Source organism: Heterodontus francisci, chromosome 9 (assembly GCF_036365525.1).
Source record: "Heterodontus francisci isolate sHetFra1 chromosome 9, sHetFra1.hap1, whole genome shotgun sequence".
NCBI lineage: Eukaryota > Metazoa > Chordata > Chondrichthyes > Heterodontiformes > Heterodontidae > Heterodontus > Heterodontus francisci.
In genome coordinates this window covers 34911720-34926040 of record NC_090379.1, presented here as the reverse complement: position 1 = coordinate 34926040, position 14321 = coordinate 34911720, and the positions used below count along the sequence as shown (strand labels likewise).

The 14321-nt window shown below is 44.5% G+C and overlaps 1 protein-coding gene across 1 annotated transcript in view; it reads right to left on the bottom strand.

The window, feature by feature from the left end:
- kcnh5b (potassium voltage-gated channel, subfamily H (eag-related), member 5b) overlaps nt 1-14321 on the bottom strand; it is a 349527-nt gene that overhangs the window by 298685 nt on the left and 36521 nt on the right. The window contains exon 2 of the mRNA XM_068038274.1: nt 2679-2802. Coding sequence (XP_067894375.1) covers nt 2679-2802 — 124 coding nt within the window. The remainder of the gene's footprint in view (nt 1-2678; nt 2803-14321) is intronic.

Genomic DNA, 14321 nt, shown 5'->3' with positions numbered 1-14321 from the left:
CTGCCTCTACTTCTCCTTCACTACAGCCAAAAACCTAATTATGCCTTAGCCACCTTGTTACTTAATTTCCCCAAAGCTCTCCTTCAAAGCCTCCTTAATTCCACCTTTTACGTATTACAATTCATTTAAAACACCACAACAGACTTGCTCCCCAAGCTGAAATAAATTGATTTTTAAGTTCCTTGTCCTTGCCTACTGACCTTTCCACCACCCTATCTCAGTAATCTCATTCAACCATATATCCCATATGTAATCTTCACTTAGTCCTCCTACCCTTCATTCCCTGATCCCTCTAGTCCACCATCAATGACTGTACCTTCAGCCACTAAGCCCTTAACCTCAGAAACTTCTCCCTTGAACAACCCTGCTTTGTCATCTTCCTCCCTCCTTTCAGAAGCCTCCTAAAGGTTTTGCCTTGGCTTGGTGGTGGCACTCTTGATTGAGTCATTAAGTTATGGGTTCAAACCCATTCCAGAGACTTGAGCACAAACTTAAGCTGACATTTCAGTGCAGTACTGAGAGGTGCCATTAAACCGAGGCCCCACCTGCCCTCCCAGGCAGAGGTAAAGGTGGTGGACCCCATGCCAATATTTGAAGAAAAGCAGAGCAGCTCTTTCGCTTTTTCTGGCCAATACTTATCCCTCAACCAACATGAGTAAAACAGGTTATTTTCTCACTGTTGTTTGTGGGATCTTGTGCGTAAATTCAAAGCTGCGGTTACTTCAGTTACAACAGTGACTACAGTCCAAGGTATTTAATTGGCTGTTAGTGCTTTGGGATGTCCTGAGGTCATGAAAGGCACTTTTTTTCTTCTGAAACTCTTCTTTCAATTGTATTTTTCCTCCTACTACTCTCATTCCTTTTTCCTTCTTGCTTGGTGTTCACTTTAGTCCACAAGCATGTAGGTTTTCTCAGACATTGCTCTTTGTGAAAAGCACTGTAGATATGTAAATTAATTTGGCAGTATAGAAGAAATTTGCATCAATATTTTTGCGGCCTTGCACTTATAGGACATCATTTATAGCAAATAAAAAGAGTTTGCTAAATTTCAGCTTAGTACTTTTGGCAAGCATTTAATTAAGTTAAGGTCTCCCATTGAGCCTTATGAATATCATGACATTGTGATGTTTAAGTCTGTACGTATATACAAGACTGAAAGAAGTGGCCTGCACTAATAACAAATTATGGTAGCTTCCAACAATTTGGCAAGCTACAAAGCAAAAAAAGTCCCTGCTTTGCCAAGCAGTTCCTAAATCCCAGCAATAGCTTGGGAAAGTTGTTGACTATGAATTGTTCATCACTGATTTGCCAAGTGAAAAATATTTACATTGGAGTGCATGCAAAAGGTGCGTTTGCTCCCTTTGAAACTGCCTTGGTACTGCATTTTCTGCACCAGTGCTACAAGACTAGTAAAATGGCAATATAAAATCAAACATGTATCTGTTGAATTGAGAATGTCTCCAAGACACGGTTTTGCTTCTAATGGCAGCACGAGTCTGCTTGCTATTGTTATGACCGAGGCGGGAGGAGTGCACTGTTCATTCTAGTCCCACTTCTCCACAGGTTACAACATATATTTACATTTTCCCACTTACCGATACAGTCAATCATATACTCTAATTTTCCCAGAATAAAATACACTAACCAAGTTTCTTTAATAAACAACAAAATGATCAGTTTATTATAAAACAAGTCTTAACCAGTAATAAAGTAAAGCATAAACACACAGATTGAAATATTAAAGTTCCCTTTTTATCTTGGCCCTCATGCTCACACACACATACACTGGACCAGGAAAAATAAAGGGATTTTTGTTTTTACAGCTCTATTACAGACAAAAACAAACACTCGGGTTGAATACTTGCTTGTTCTTGAAGAAACAGCAGATGAGATATGTTGTGTTCCAAAACTGGCATACAGTCTGGCCTCTGAGTACATGTAGCTGGGCCACTGGGATCTTTTAGAACAGTCCTTTTCAGTCGGCATTGAGAAATAATTTAGCAAGCTTTTCTTCAAAGACAGGAGATGAGATGAGTTGACGCAGTGGACTTCTCGGGGTCTTTCAGAGAGGTGCTGGAAAGCTGAGCTGGGTGTGGTCTTCTCTCCTTCCTTGGGAATTCTCTTCTGTCCTTGGAAGTTCTCTCTCTCCTTGGAAGTTCTCTCCCTTTTTATACAGTTCAATCCCAACTCAAAATAATTCAAAAGCGAAACCAGGAGGTCAATGTTTTGACCTCCATCAATCTTGACCTGTCACTTCTTTGTAAACAACTTCTCCAGGTGTCCAAAGTGCTCTGTTGTTTATTGAGCTGGAAGTCAGGTGGTTTCCCAGAAAGGATTGATTTCCTCACAAGACCTCTCAGTGTCCCTTTTAAAAACATTTCCAGGAACTGTTTTTCAAAGTCAAGTGGCCTTTACATGACTCCCTTGGAAAATCCCAAAGTTTAACATTTCTTCAATCTTTCAAAAATGAACCATCAAAAAATATATCTAACAAGACCCAGCGGCAATTTCATAACACTGGTGATACAGTAGTCTGGCTTTCAATTCCACCAACTGAAAACATCTGCTCTTTTTCAAGGAAAGAAAGTAATCTGAGTCAAATGTTGGTAAGTAGCACACCATTATTGAGTGTGTATGTGCAACTGTGCTATAAGTTAATATTAAAATATTCCATTTACCTGCAGGTACTGCTTTTCTGCATTACTTCAGCCCGATGGTATCCCGATAACTTGCAAAATCCATCATTACTGTAAACTACTGGCCAGTCTACAATCTGAGCATTTCCAAGTAAGAAACTTGTCTCTATAAACGTAAGCAAAGAATCACAAGTTAAAATAAGAGTGTGTTATGCCATTCAGTACTGCATTTTATGGGCTACATTTGGATGTAGATGAATTGAAGATGTTTACGTAAGCACGGCATAATTACTTTTCATATGTATAAAAAAACTCCCACAATATCATTAGGTTAACTTATAATTTAACCAAGATATTTTTCTACTTAACATAGATCAATGCTCTACATAGTTAAATTAGCTCTATCCAAAATGTGTTTTTCCAAACATTTGTAATCTAGGAATGGATTTTACCAGCACCTGGGGACTAGGTAGGAGGTGGGTGGGGGGCCCGTAAAATAGCGTAGGGAGGCAAGGGCAAGCATGCCCGTCGTCTTCCCACTGCCATGCCATCTTACCAGAGGTGGGGAAGGTGGCAGGCAGCCCTCCCGCACAGAGATCAATTGAACCACTTAAGTGACCAATTAAGGGTCTCTTACCGCCACGCTGTTAATGCACCCTGCCATGTGGTGAGACCACCAGGTAAACCTTGGTGGCTTACCAGTGTACTCGGGGCTGGGTCCCTCCTACGCCGGCACTCTTTGGTCCACAGAGAGCCCACCCCCCGCCCAATGGCCACCACCGTGGCAAAGGCACCATCTGCGCTCACACCGCTGCCCCCAGACCCCACTTCACTGGTTGTGGAGGCATGGCCCATCCATTGCGTCCTCTTCTAGGTGCAGTCCCAGCAGTGGCTACCGCTCCCGGTGGCGCTGCTGAGCTTCCGGCCCTCTAATTGGCCAGCAACTCCTGGGGGCAGGCAGCTGTCCTTACTAGGGATGGCTGCCCTGGCCGCAACCAATTAATTGGCCGCCACTGGCAAGATGTGGAACAGGTCCTGGAGATCGCCAGATCAGGGTCACACTGGCTTTAGGGCCCATCAGTGGAACCCCAACCGTGATGATGAAATCCAACCCGTAGAGTCAACACAGGCAATAGTCTTCTACTAAACTGGCAGTCATACAGTAAACTAGTTTTTGATATGTACCTTTCCCTTTATCAAAAATAAGCCAAGTACAGAAAAAATGTAATTAGTGTAACATTTTACCATAGCACCATCTCAATAGGAACGCTGTCCTAGTAAGCAAAACACAGCCTACAAACAAACATCCCAATGAAGAAAACAGCATGTGGGCTAGTCCTGAATATCAGTAATCTGCCCTAGAAGTGCTCAAGAGCTATAGTTATTATCCTCTCTAATAGGAGGATAATTTGGTGTAAAACTGGTCCTAGGAAAATTAAGAGAGTCTGTAGAATTTTTGCTGTTATTTTAGCTATTGTTCCACAATTCATAAACTCACTGACAGTACTAAAAAACAAAGACGTGTATTTAATTAGAGCCTTTAATAACCTCAGGACGTCAATGAAGTACATTTTTTAAGTGTAATCACTGGTGTAATGTAAGAAATGCGGCAGCCAATTTGCACACAGCAAGGACCCACAAAAGACAAGGTGATAATGACCAGATAATCTGTTTTAGTGCTGTTTCTGAGGGATAAATGTTGGCCAGGACTGTGGAACAAACTCCCTTGCGGTTCATCAAAACTAATTGCAGAGAGATAATTTGCTGTGGAAGTGAATCTAACAGTTTCAGTTTTTGTTGGACTTGCCCTTGCCTATTTAATCTTGCTGCACAAGTTGCTGCAAGTGCAAGCTGAAAACAAGAGAAATCAAGTATCTGGAATCTGAGTGAACAGGGCAAGCAACTGTGTATCTTCTTCACCAATCAGATTGAACGATTGTGCAATAAACAGCATCACGATTGAGAAGGAAGTGTAAATTAGTGTGGGTGAAGCCAATGTCAAATCAGGTACAGAATGAGAAATCAAGGGAGGGAAAGAAAGATTAGATTAAGAGAGGGAGAAAAAAGAGATAGAAAGAAAAGTTAAAAAAAAGTTTATAATTTAAAATTTCACATTTGTAAATTATCCAACAAGAATTAAAGTTTGAAGGAACGAGACTCCACACTTGTAATATTTAATTGTCATGCCAGAGAGCTTCATTGGAAATAATTAACAATTAGCACATCATTAAAAGAATCTTTGACAGTCAATCCAGGCTTAATTAAACATGCGTGGCTCCAAAATAGGCTCCTTGTGTCACTTCAGACCAGCTCGAACTTTCTGTGGAGAATTTAGTTCATATCTACCTTGCAGTACAAAGATTTATGCTGCCCAATGCACTTTAATGGTGAGCTAGACAAAGCGAACAGTAGAGTGGTGCAGCTCAAACAGCGACTTTCAAATTTACGCATTTAAATTGCAAGCCTGCTCACACCTGAATTAGCTGTGGCCTTTGTGCATAAATAATGGTGAGCACTATTAGCCTCACTGTTATTTTGACACCAAGGGCTATATTTTGTTGTTCCGCCACCAGGAAATGGTGGCCGCCCTGCATGGAACCTGCGCCGCCACGATTCTGTGGCAGGCAGCCATTTAACATACTGATGGCGGCCGCCACCACCACCCCCCACCCCCAACCACCAATCACGTAGAAGGGGCAGCATTGGCGAAGCCGTTCACGGCGTCACCTGATGCAGGAGCACGTGTTGGCACCATTTTTAAAAGGCTGCCAGCACTGCAAACAGTTCAATATAATGCAGAGTTGGCCCCTTCATCCCTTCTCCATATCCCAACTGGTCTTAAGCCAAGAATGGTGAAGGGAGACATTTATGTTTATAGATTGGACGAAGATAAATGATGAAACCTACACTATCCATTTATGCAGGAAATCTTGCCAAAATGTACATTATTCAGTCATAACTAGCACTATTAATTTATTGCTCATTCATTCAATTATTGAGCCAATGCTAATAACACAAAGAACTGGTCACAAAAGGAATGCTGCTGTCAATAAGCTAACACAAGTTGTATAGATTTATTAGACAAACACTTCAACTCTTGTCAGTAGCACAAGAATTGGCCGAATTCTTTGATAGTTTGGAAGGAATTGTGGACGATTATGGTTGGGTCAGTCATGGGTAACAGAAAAAGATTTGTGCCGAGTGACATTTGTGCGGAGTGATATTTGCGTTTCATTTTCCTGCGGGTTCAGCTTTATATGTGATGCCAGGATTTCGATAGTCAGAATGAAGAGAAGTGGAGGGGGTGGGGGTTAAAGTGCCTTATCTGGCCCCTTCTTAGAAAATGAGTGTAGAGAAGGTGCAGCTGTTACTAATTGTTGAAAATGAAGGATGGGAATAGAGGAATTTGATGCAGCATTTGAATGTGCCACCAAAGAGCATGGAGTAAGATGTTCTTCTATGCTGCCTAATTTTAATGGAAGCAAAATCAGATGAATTGTGTTACTGGCACACATTCTTCTATGCTACATTTTCCTTGCAGTGGTCTGCTTAACACCCAGGCAGCAAGGAGGAAAATCTACCCCCATAGCTCTGAGGACAGGAAACAGAAAACCCCAAACATCTTTTCTGCCTCTAAAATGAGTACCAGAACAAGAATAATCTCAATATTGCAGGAGTACATAATATTGAAGTGTTTCCAAGTGCTGTTCCTTGAGTGGATGTGTAGATGACACCTGCTTTAGTGGGTCTAACTCAGGGCTGGTCAAGGTCTTTAGTAGTGAAATTTATGGATTTCATCAGTTTGAGAATACAGAAGAATTTGGGTTTTGAGATTAAGAAATAATCTATTGTATTTCATACGTGGTTAAACAATGACCCATAACTTGGGGCTGCATCTTGTTCTCAGTCCGACGTCGGGTTTCCTGGTGAGGGGTGTCGGAGAATCGGAGTGGCAGCGGCCACCATGGAATATGACAATGTCGGGCTGTTGCTTGACTAGTCTGTGGGACAGCTCTCCCAACTTTGGCACGAGCCCCCAGATGTTAGTAAGGGGGACTTTGCAGGGTCGACAGGGTTGGGTTTGCTGTTGTCGTTTCTGGTGCCTAGGTCGATGCCGGGTGGTCCGTCCGGTTTCATTCCTTTTTATTGACTTCGTAGCGGTTAGATACAACTGAGTGGCTTGCTAGGCCATTTCAGAGGGCATGTAAGAGTCAACCACATTGCTGTGAGTCTGGAGTCACATGTCGGCCAGACCAGGTAAGGACAGCAGATTTCCTTCCCTAAAAGATATTAGTGAACCAGATGGGTTTTTACAACAATTGACAATGGTTTCATGGCCATCATTAGACTAGCTTTTCTTTTAAATTCCAGATTTATTAATTGAATTCAAATTCCACCTTCTGCTGAGGTGGGATTCGAACCCATGTCCCCAGAGCAATACTCTGGGTCTCTGGGTTACTAGTCCAATGACAATACCACTACAACAACACTCAAGAAGCTCGACACCATCCAGGACAAAGCGGCCCGCTTGATTGGCACCCCATCTACAAACATTCACTACCTCCACCACCAACGCACAGTGGCAGCTGTGTGTACCATCTACAAGATGCACTGCAGCAATGCACCAAGGCTCCTCAGACAGCACCTTCCAAACCCGCGACTTCTACCAACTAGAAGGACAAGGGCAGCAAATACATGGGAACACCACCACCTGCAAGTTCCCCTCCAAGTCACACACCAACCTGACTTGGAACTATATCGCCGTTCCTTCACTGTCGCTGGGTCAAAATCCTGGAACTACCTTCCTAACAGCACTGTGGGTGTACCTACCCCACATGCACTGCAGCGGTTCAAGAAGGCAGCTCACCACCACCTTCTCAAGGGTAATTAGGGATGGGCAATAAATGCTGGCCTGGCCAGCGACGCCCACATCCCGTGAATGAATTTTTAAAAACTACGCCACCGCCTCCCCTTCAAGTTCTTTTTTGCACGTTGTGGGGATTGCAACTAGAACTGGCCATGGTAGAGGAGGACTAGTAAGAGCAGGTTTAATGCAAAGTATACTCATAGGCCTCCCAGCTCTATATCACAGTGGGGCTTGTCCAGCAGGTACAGTGTTAGTGGTTTCACAATGACACATGTCTATTTTGGTAAAGGTGCACATGAAAAATATGGGCCTTTCTCAGAACGCCAGCCAGAGCAACAATTAGTGAATCAGTGTTGAACATCCAAAATTATTTTGAAAGTCACTGCCATCTTTGCTGGAGAATTACACCTCTCCCTGTCAGCTCAACATCCTTCCAACTTCAGATGAAACCCAAAAGGCCTTATCAAACAAAGAACCAGCACAGGAACAGGCCATTCGGCCCTCCAAGCCTTCGCCGATCTTGATGCCTGTCTAAACTAAAACCTTCTGCACTTCTGGGGACCGAATCCCTCTATTCCCATCCTATTCATGTATTTGTCAAGATGCCTCTTCAACATCGCTATTAAATCTGCTTCCACCACCTCCCCCAGCAGCAAATTCCAGGCCTCACCACCCTCTGTGGAAAGAATTTGCCTCGCACATCCCCTCGCACCTTAAACTTATGTCCCCTAGTAACTGACTCTTCCACCCTGGGAAAAAGCTTCTGACTATCCACTCTGTCCATGCCACTCATAACTTTGTAAACCTCTATCATGTCACCCCTCCACCTCCATCGTTCCAATGAAAACAATCCAAGTTTACAAAAGAACAAAGAACAAAGAAAATTACAGCACAGGAACAGGCCCTTCGGCCCTCCGAGCCTGCGCCGATCCAGATCCTCTATCTAAACATGTCGCCTATTTTCTAAGGGTCTGTATCCAAGGGTTTATCCAACCTCTCCTCATAGCTAATGCCCTCCAGACCAGGCAACATCCTGGTAAACCTCTTCTGTACCCTCTCCAAAGCCTCAACGTTCTTCTGGTAGTGTGGCGACCAGAATTGCACGCAATATTCTAAGTGTGGCCTTATCATGCAGTCCGTTTCTTGCATTTTGGAATGTAGCCCCCTCCTGCCATCAGTATGTGGAAGCTATTTTTGTTTTCAGTGCAAGGCCATTTTCTTCACAGAGCTGGGAGATAATGTGAAGGCAGGCATTATTCAGAGGGCCAGGAAACGCTAACAGAAAAAGAAACTTTGGGCAGCCAAGTGCGCTGTAAAATGTCAAACATTTCTGCTGTGTTCACAAAACATGGAATGTCTTATTATTGCTTGTGGTGTCTCATTGTGCATTGAAAGAGCTGTAATGTCCTACATAACAAATGTCACTGCAGTAAGTAATTGTGTGAAATGCTTTTGAGGTATTCCTGAGAGATACAATGAGGCTCTTTATAAATTCAAACTTTCCATTTTTAGAGATTGCTGAACATGACGAACATGTCTCAGACCTACACATATACTCTAATCTTTGTAGCTCCACAGCCACTAAAAAGAAGTGATGTTTATTTTCTTTTGAAAAGGTTATTCCATAAGAGATATCATATTTTTTCCTAAATCAGAATCTGTCTGATATTACATTTTCAGTTATGAATGGCCCCAAGAAAATTTTTAAAAGCCACATTTCGTAGGTGAAGAAACTAAACTCAAAATCGAAGGCTGTATCTGTGCAAAATCTACCTAAAGCAAAGATGAAACAAGTCATTTTCTTTAATTTCCTGGGCTGTACAGCACACCTAAAAAATAAAATGAGCAATACAGTATTTAAAGCCTTTATAACAGAAGAGCATCAAATATTACACAGTTAATTCTTGCCAATAAATAAATAGGTTACCAGATGAATTGGCAGCACTTTACAATACATCAATTCAGTCAAATTGTCTAATAATGCCTCTGTTACAGTTTGTCATATTTACAGCACCAGAAGGCTGAAGTGTAACCTCACTTCAAGCCACTTACTGTTCTTTTATATTTTGTTTTACCTTTTAAATAATGGCCGGGATTTTTTCATGTGGCTGATGAGCTTGGAGGTGGTGGAGGTGGGGCATAAAATTGCCTGGGGTGGCATCGGCACAGAGCTCCGACATCATGACACCAGGTCCGTATTTTACCAGTGGCAGACGGCAAGTGAAGCGTGAACAGCACATGCCCCGGCAGGTATTTAAGGGTGGCAAAGGGGCGGCAGCTAAGGTCATTGCTGCTGTTCTTGTCAAATCTGATTACTATAACTTCAATGTGGAAGTTGCACCAATAGCACAGGTACAATGGATGCGATAACTTCCTTCTGTGCTAAAATTTCTATGATTCCTCATGACATTACTTATCTGCTCCTAACACTCCCCTATACATAAGTTATCTGTTCTTTAAAATCAAAAACATTAACAAATTGACTTGAATATTTTCTTACAAAAGACAGATTCTTCTCAGAAATGACCACATTTTAGCTAAAGGTACAGTACATATACATAATATATACACATGTACATTAGATCCAAAAGGAATTGGCATGATTTTCGACAATCAAGCACACCATGTAGGTGGGGAATACCCGCCTGATAGCTCCAGCGAAAAGTCTGAACCATATTCATGGTCAGCCTCACCAGATATTTTTGGGCAAACTTCCAACTCTCAACAAGTGCACATAGGCAGCTTGCCACTTAGAGGTGTGGGAGGGGGAATGAGAGACAATCTGGAAGGGGGGAGGTCTAGTGGTCCCTTTAAAGAGGTTTGGGTGACTCAACACCTGGGGTTGAATTTTGAGGTCCTACCAAGGGTGGGAATGGAGGTGGCTGAGGGATGAAAATATCAGTACCAGCTGGCATTCTGGATTCCCATTGCCGTTCCCATTTCTGGCGACTTTTACCAGGGTGGGGGTAGGGCAGCCCCAAGAACAGCCCGCACCACCCCCCACTCCCCCCCCCAATTCAGAAATGATGCCAATTAAGGTCGTTAAAGAGCAAATTGAGGGCCATGCTCTGATTTTGACAACGGCGCACAGGCTCTACGCGCTGTCTGGGGCAGATCAGGTGCATGTAGGCGGCAACACAGTGGAGAGCCAGTCACAGCCACCCCAACAAATTGGGTGGGCCCCATGAAAGGAGGAACACGCAGAGGGGGACTCGGCCATTGGCACACAGATGCCATCAGGTCAGCAGAGGTTGCAGGGAGAGCAATCAGTAAGCACATGGGCAGTGCGGGGGAGGGGGGGGGTCATCACCCTCCTGGCATCGTGGGGGCATAAGAGTAGGGGGCAAGCCTTCCAAATACAACTGGGATTCCGCATGAGCATAAGGAAAGCAGCATCTGGCAATGGGAGCACAGCTGGCAACAGGAGCACACCTCTCAGATTTTAGTTCCAGAGGGCAGCACAGTGGCGCAGTGGTTAGCACTGCAGCCTCACAGCTCCAGGGACCTGGGTTCAATTCTGGGTACTGCCTGTGCGGAGTTTGCAAGTTCTCCCTGTGACCGCGTGGGTTTTCGCCGGGTGCTCCGGTTTCCTCCCACAGCCAAAGACTTGCAGGTGATAGGTAAATTGGCCATTGTAAATTGCCCCTAGTGTAGGTTGGTAGGGAATATGGGATTACTGTAGGGTTAGTATAAATGGGTGGTTGTTGGTCGGCACAGACTCGGTGGGCCGAAGGGCCTGTTTCAGTGCTGTATCTCTAAATAAATAAACAGGGGATGAGGAGCAGGAAGGGCGGAGCTCCGTACATCAGGAGGGCAGAGGAGGGTTACAATAGGCAGGAAGGACACAGAGGCTATACCCTTAGCATAGGATCTACCGATGAAGATGGAGCTATCTTGAGATCATCAAGAATCAGTGCCGGAGAAGACTGAACCTATCCAAGCAGATGGCCACAAAGATATCTAGCCTCGTTGCTGAAGACCTCACATCTCACAGCACTGCTCGTTGTCCCCTGCCAGTAGCTACCAAAGACACTGTGGCCTTGAACTTCATCGTCTCTGGCTCCTTCCAAGAATCAGCTTCAGTCCTCGGCGGCATCTCGCAAGTGGCTGCACACCACTGCATCTCACAGGTTACTGATGCCTTCTTTGCGAATGCTGGGCAGTATATACAATTCCTGAAAGATGGTGCCTCGCAGGCACAGAGGGCAGTGGGTTTCACCTCCATTGCTGGAATCCCCCAGGTGCAGGGCATCATCAATTGTACCCATGTAGCCATCAAGGCATCGACTGATCATCTAATGAGATTCATCAACAGTAAGGGCTTCCACTCCCTTAACATTGAATTGGTCTGCGACCACAACAAGAGCTCCCCCCATCTGTGCACTCCCTTTCCTGGCAGCTGCCATGACTCTTTCATTCTCTGCCCATCCAGCCTGCCACAGCTCTTTATTCTACCCCCTAACCTCAGTGGATAGAATCTAGGGGACAAGGGATATCCTTGAAGAGATGGCTACTTGCCCCTTTATGTGACCCTGAGACGGAGGCACAGAGGCACTAAAACTGCAGCCATCAAGTGGTGCCACATATGGCTCTCCATGAGGTTGTCACTCTCTCAGTGGAGGAGTTCTTGTGTTCAAAGCCCTGAGCCACAGTGGTGCACTCCTCCATACTCATCGCATGACTACGCACTGCCTCAGGAAACTCCAACATGGGGGAGCACATCTGTTGCTGCTGGTCCAGGTAGAGCCTCCTATCTTGTGACTCCTGAGGCCCTGCATCTCTGCCCAGCTGAACAGGGTTGAGGCTGTCCTCCATCCTCTAAGGGGGACTGCCCACAGCTGCCTCTGGCACCTCCTCCTGCAGGTGCCGTGCTCATTGCCTAGTGCTATCCTATCTAACTGTGTGTGAGGATCCCCCAAGGTGACTGTATCTGTGCTGGTGCAGGGTGCACTTGTAAGGTGTGACTATGCTTGGTCTGAGCTCTGCTGCTGTGCTTGGCCCGGTAATGGTGAGGGAGTGGGTCTTATTGCCTTGACATCTGCACCTGTGGGAGACACAAGAAGAGATCTTGAGAACTTGCCTTGGAGAGCAGAACCTTCTGCATGTGCTGAGGCTTCCCAACGCAGCTCAGTCATTAGGGTTCAGTCAGATGGGATGGAGTGCAAAGCACCCCTTAATGAATGCATGGCATTCCCTAATCACCTTGTCCACAATAGGTACCCATTTTGCCTTGTTCGACTTCCTCATGGTCAGCGAACCTTGCAATCTCCATGGCTCCCTCCTCTGTGGTGCTGATGACATGATTGTACGGAACTCCTCCTCCTGTCTAGGCCCTCTAGTGGGCATTATGAGCCCATTTCTCTTGCAAGGACAAAGGCGAGAGTGGGAAGGCACTACTGGCCTTTATGGCCAATGCTAGCTGCTCCTATTCATTAGAAGATGCATGTTTCAGTGCTAGCAGTTCCTCAGCATCATTATGGCTCTGAGCCACTCTGAGAGGTCAGTAAGTATCGTCCCATGTTCAGGAGCAGCATGCACCCTTAGGCTCCTCAGCTGGAGTGTTTGCTGGATGGTGAATACCAAGAGGACAGTCCTGAGTGTTCGGCATTACAGTCACCTTGCCAGAGTGAGCCTCTTCCTACATTGGACCCAGTTTCTGCGCACCACACTCCATCTGCTCACCGTGTTGGAGATCTCCATCCAGGCCTGCTTGGTTTGCAAGGGTAGCCTCCTCTCCCTCACTGTCTTGGGGAGGACCTCCAGGTCCACATCTGTGAATCAAGGGGCTGCCCTGCCCCGGGTTCCAAGCCTATGCCTCTCCTGAAACATCTTTCCAACAGCAGGTAAAGCAATGAAATGGCAGCCACAATCAGGGACTGGGTGGGACTGGGACCCAGAAAGAGTCCCAACATCCATTACCCACCCCCTCTGCCTCTGGTATTAATGGGTGAATTGGCACACAAGAATGGCGTTGGGGTGTTATAACCAGTGTAGTGCCTCACTTAAATATTTTGGGTGGGACACCAGCTACCCAACACTGAATGTCACATCAGGTGGAATTCAGGCAGTCAATAAGCAGGAAATGTTTTCAACTTTCAGCTACTGTCCGCCCTGTTTTTTAACATTAAGAAGTAGACAGCTGTTGAAAATCACCCCCATTCTATACAATGTAATCAATCCACAGTGATTTGTGATTCAAATCAATTTTTAATTAACGTAAATTACTTATTTGACAGAAGAAAATGCAGAGTTAGTTCTTTAAATAAGCACTTTAAGCTTCTACATAATAATACCACCTCTCTCAAACATAATCACTGGTCTTTCATCAGTCACACAAATCTGTAGAATATTTTAGATGTTAAAACTGCTTATGTAAGAACTGTTTGTTGACTAAAACGCCACTTAATTCAACAATGCATGATGCAGTTGTCTGTGCACAAACATTAAATCATAAACGTAGCCTCTTGTTTCTTTACAAATGCAATGAACCATGAGTTAAGTATGAAAATGGTATAAAGTCTGATTATGTTTGTCATATTTGCCTAACTGAAGTTTAACTATTATCCTGTCAAATTTCAGAAGGATGCTCACTTTTATATTGGATCATTGTAGAGCCATGGGTTGCAGGACACAACATAAATACAGTTATGACCAGGTGAGGAAGGGGTTTAGGGCTCCCTTCTTGCCTTTTCCTGATTTGGCTGAACAGGGTTAACTTTTGAAACAGTGTTTTTAGCTTCCCCTCAGTGAGTCCTTGTTCATTGCTCTCTAATTATAATTGTAAAGGAATCAACCAGACAGGTTTTCTCAGACTTAAA